Source organism: Habropoda laboriosa, unplaced genomic scaffold (assembly GCF_001263275.1).
Source record: "Habropoda laboriosa isolate 0110345459 unplaced genomic scaffold, ASM126327v1 scaffold15, whole genome shotgun sequence".
NCBI classification, from domain to species: Eukaryota; Metazoa; Arthropoda; class Insecta; order Hymenoptera; family Apidae; genus Habropoda; species Habropoda laboriosa.
This window is the reverse complement of record NW_017100141.1, coordinates 2,025,329-2,030,170: the sequence shown is the minus strand read 5'-3', so window position 1 is coordinate 2,030,170 and position 4,842 is coordinate 2,025,329. Positions and strand designations below refer to the sequence as shown.

At 34.0% G+C, this 4,842-nt stretch overlaps 1 protein-coding gene across 1 annotated transcript; it reads left to right on the top strand.

The window, feature by feature from the left end:
- The first annotated feature begins 3,869 nt into the window (after positions 1-3,869).
- On the top strand, positions 3,870-4,842 carry LOC108571391 (RPA-interacting protein-like). The gene is made up of 3 exons (XM_017933415.1): positions 3,870-4,051; positions 4,197-4,434; positions 4,508-4,842. The coding sequence occupies exons 1-3, from the start codon at positions 3,923-3,925 to the stop codon at positions 4,840-4,842; spliced, it is 702 nt and encodes a 233-aa protein (XP_017788904.1). The 5' UTR covers positions 3,870-3,922.

Below are 4,842 nucleotides of genomic sequence, written 5' to 3'. Positions count from 1 at the left end.
CGAGTCAACCATAAGTCAGACATCGAAACTGGTTGTCGGAGATATGGTTGACTTCACTACTAACAAATTTCGATGTCTGACTTATGGTTGACTTGCTGATTTTCGGCCAATTTTCGAAATTTTTGAACTATCCTGCGGGTCAACCATAAGTCAGACATCGAAATTTGTTCAAGCCAGTAGTGCAAGTCGACCATTTCTCAGACGCTCGAAAATTGTTCCGCGAGATATCTAGTAGTGCAAGTCAACCATTTCTCAGACATTCGAAATTTTTCAATGTCTCTAAGCTATTTCTTCGCTCGAATTTCGCGATTTTTACGATTTTTTCGATCTTTACGCGTTCCTAACTCTATCCGGACTTAGTTTACTTAATTTTTCAATGGAATCTTATTTAAATAATGACTGTTTCGCAAGAGGAAGTGGATTTGGTGTGCAAGGGATAAATAAATAGACTGTAAAATGCTGTAATGTAACACTGGTATATTGTAACCTTTTGTAAAATACATTTTATACACTTATCTTCCAATAAATAATTCATTTTTTCTTAAATAATTGCATTTCTTCATTTTCCCTGATGTGGAAGTCCTTTCCTTTGTCCCTGTGGTGGCCACAAAGTTCCATCTGTAATTCATACCAAAGGAACATTAATTTTCAAATGTTAAATAAAAGTTATAAACAGTTACTAGCTAATCTACTGCGTGCAATTGTTAATTCCATGCAAAATTAATAAATTGAGCTGTTTTATTAATTTAAATCATGCAACAAATTCGTTTAAGACCTCCAATAGTTATAAGCAACCATTTAAATTGTTATTTAACAAGAAACACTAATTATTCTGTAGTCAAAGACTCTTTATTATTCCTGAAATTTAAGTCCTTTCCTTGATTCCAGTTGTATCTTAAAAGTTCCTTCTGTAATTTACATGAAAAGAACATTAAATACGTCCAATAATTATATACCACCATCTAAATTGTTATTTAACGAGAAACATTAATTATTCTATAATTAAAGTATTTTGAAATAAAACAGAAACTGTATTTTACTATCTACATTATTAGTAACGTTAAAAGAATTAAAAATTGAGTATAAGTATCAAATATAATAGGGATGACGAGGATAGGACTGGTGTAATGCGTTAGACAAAGAAAGGAATAGCGGTAGACAAGGATAGGACAAGAGTAATGCGTCAGACAAGGAAAGGAATAGCGGTAGACAAGGATAGGACAAGAGTAATGCGTCAGACAAGGAAAGGAATAGCGGTAGACAAGGATAGGACAAGAGTAATGCGTCAGACAAGGAAAGGAATAGCGGTAGACAAGGATAGGACAAGAGTAATGCGTCAGACAAGGAAAGGAATAGCGCTAGACAAGGATAGGGCTAGAGTAATGCATCAGACAAGGAAAGGAATAGCAGTAGACAAGGATAGCACTAATGTAATGAGTTAGACAAAGAAAGATATAGGGATAGACAAGGACAGAAAATCCGAAGTCGAAACTAACGCCATCTCGCGTCAGGTGATATGATATAAACAGGGCTATTAGACAAGGAAAGCACTAGTGTGCGACAAGGACAGTGATAGAACGCTTCCTATTGGTTGGCGGGCCGCCATGCTCCATCTTCCAGGGCCTCAGCCACGTGGTCCGGTGAAAAATCATTAATAACTCGATAATTAGGATGATTTTGTGATCTTTTAGAATTGAAGAATAAAGTGCGAACCTTCAGCAACTTTCACATATAGTTTTTAGTGCTCTAGAACCTTTCAATAATTAGTTATTAACAATTAGTTTGCAGAGTGTCCGCAGCAATACCGCACTTCCTTCAGGTTTTTCATTAATTTCGTAGCTTTATACAAATAATTTATGCACTTTCATACGTGCGTTCGAAAGGCTATTGTTTTAGCTAGTTTCTCGTTCCATTTTTATTAACATATTCTTCGTAGTTTGCAAGATATTAGATATTATTTGGGTAAATACTACACTCGTCGTATTCGAACGTAAAACATTTCCGAAATTTTTATTAATAACTCCATAAATACGATGATTTTGTGAACTTTTAGAATTGAAGAATGAAGTGTGGACCTTCAGCAACTTTCACATATAGTTTTTAATGCTCTAAACCCTTTCCATAATTAGTTATTAACAATTTTAGTACGGGTTGTCGGGAACGATACCGCATACCTTTACGATTGTTCAATAATTTCATAGCTTTTCACTAAATTCTCGTGTAACTAACTACACGCATCTGAAAGAGAACTCCTTTGGCAACATTCTCATCTAACTTTTAGTAACATATTCGCTTTAGTTTAGGAATTATTAAGCATTATATGGGAGCGTCCACTATTCATTGTACTCGTGTATACCTGACTGTTATAAACTATTGCTAATATCTAATAAACCACATCACTTGCGGCTACAAAAATTACTGTAGAATATAGTAAAAAGTCTGTACTACATTCTGCATGCTTGAAAGTACAAAATTAATCATGCTTTTTCATGATAATGACGAAAATATGTTACGCTTGCATGTGACGAGCATAGTACTTACCCAAATAATATCTAATATCTTGCAAACTACGAGGAATATGTTAATGAAAATGGAACGGGAAACTAGCTAAAGGAATAGACTTTCGAACACATGTATGAAAGTGCATGAATTATTTGTATAAAGCTACAAAATTGACGAAAAACCAGGACAGTGTGTAATACCGCCACCGACACTCCGCACAATAATTGTTAATAACTAATTATTAAAAGGGTTTAGAGCATTAAAAACTATATGTGAAAGTTGCTGAAGGTTCGCACTTTATTCTTCAATTCTAAAAGTTCACAAAATCATCCTAATTATCGAGTTATTAATGATTTTTCACCGGACCACGTGGCTGTGGCCCTGGGAGGTGGAGCATGGCGGCCCGTCAACCAATAGGAAGCGTTCTATCTCTGTCCTTGTCGCACACTAGTGCTTTCCTTGTCTAATAGCTCTGTTTATATCATGTTTTCCTATTAAGAAATCGTAGTTCGCGTCACCTGACGCGAGATGGCGTTAGTTTCGATTTCGGATTTTCTGTCCTTGTCTATCCCTATATCTTTCCTTGTCTAACTCATTACAAAACTGCTATCCTTGTTGACCCCTATTTCTTTACTTGTCTAACTCATTTCTGTAGTGCTATCCTTGTCATCCGCTTTTCCTTTCCTTGTTTCCCTTCGTTATTCTTATCCTCGTAATCCCTATTGTATTTAATTCATACATATAATCAATTTTTAATTATTTTAAATTCTTAATAATGTAGATAGTAAAATACAGTTTCTGGCTTATTATCAAGCACCTTAATTATTGAATAATTGCTGTTTCTTGTTAAATAATTCTACAAATGGTTGTTTATAGTTATTGGTAGTATGAAATAAAATTATTACACGGTTTAGTTGAATATCAATTTTACGTTGAATTATCCATTGCATTCAGTAGATTGGTTAAAAATTGTTTATAATTTTTTATTTAACATTTGAAAATGAATGTTCTTTTTGTATGAATTACTGATGGACCTTCCAGTACACCATAGGAATCAAGGGAAGGACTTGAACATCAGAAAAAGTGAAGAAATACAATTATTTATAAAAAAATCAATTATTTATTGTATGATTAATGTACAAAATGTATTTTACAAAAGGGTACAATATACCAGTGTTGTTTTACAGCATTTTACAGACTATTTATTTCTCCCTTACACACCACGTTCATTTCCATTGCAAAATTAAATAAACTAATTGTAAGTCCGAAAACCGCTAGTAAGGCGTACGATTTCCCACTTCTAGACCCTAAAGTCTATTTGAAGTTTCAAGTTTGCTTTGCCGGGCAACAGCAGAGTATACGTCAGCGCCATAGATCGATCATAGTGCCTTTTATTATTTGTTTTCGTAAAGTTTTCCAAATGTTAAGGTGTACGAAAGACATGGAAAACATAACGTTAAGTCCGACGATGAGCCAAAAGATGAAAAATCGAAATGCTGCAAATAAAATTAGACACGGATCTCCAAAATTGCAAGAGGTCTTGAGAGAGGTTAGCTGTCTAATGTCAATTGAAAATTTCCAAAGATTTTATACATGTAACAGCAATAAAGTTCATGTGATTCAATGTAATGCATTGTCAATCGTATCGTATTCCGAGAAAATTTTGTTGTCAACATGATAAAACTGAATTTTAGAGGTGTCGACAAAGAATGCGAGAGAAACGAGGACAGTTGTTTAACAAAGGTAGATTTGGTTTGGAAATCAATTCCAGAGTTGTTCAAGATACTTTGACTGGAATCGTTCGTAAAGAATTGAATGACATCGCGACCACAAGTGTAGATCCAACTGTGAATCCTTTTGCTTCTATTGTAAGCGAACCTCTTGATCCAGAAGAAGCACTTGATCTTGAAGCTGAGATACTCAATGAAGAAGGTGAATTAAATGGGTTTTCTTTTATTGCATATGGGATTGTCAAACAATATGAAATACTTTATATTATTTATAGAACAATGGATTCTAGAAGAGTATGAAAGAATGACACAAGAAGAACTTGAATTATTAGCATTGATTGCAGATCAAGGAAATGACGAAGTCATTTGTCCTATATGTCAGAAATCTAATTTAATAGAAAAAGAAAATAAAGTAGCTTGTAAATCTTGTGGCTTTGCATTCAGCAATTGTATCAGTGTGAAAGAAGTGGGATATCTCATAACTAATTGTGTAAATGCACATTTCACAGAATGCAAAGAACCACCTGGTTTCTTACCAATTTCTGAAAACAATATTACATCCTTATACCTGATTTGTGATAAATGTTCTGTTTGCACACCAATAATATAA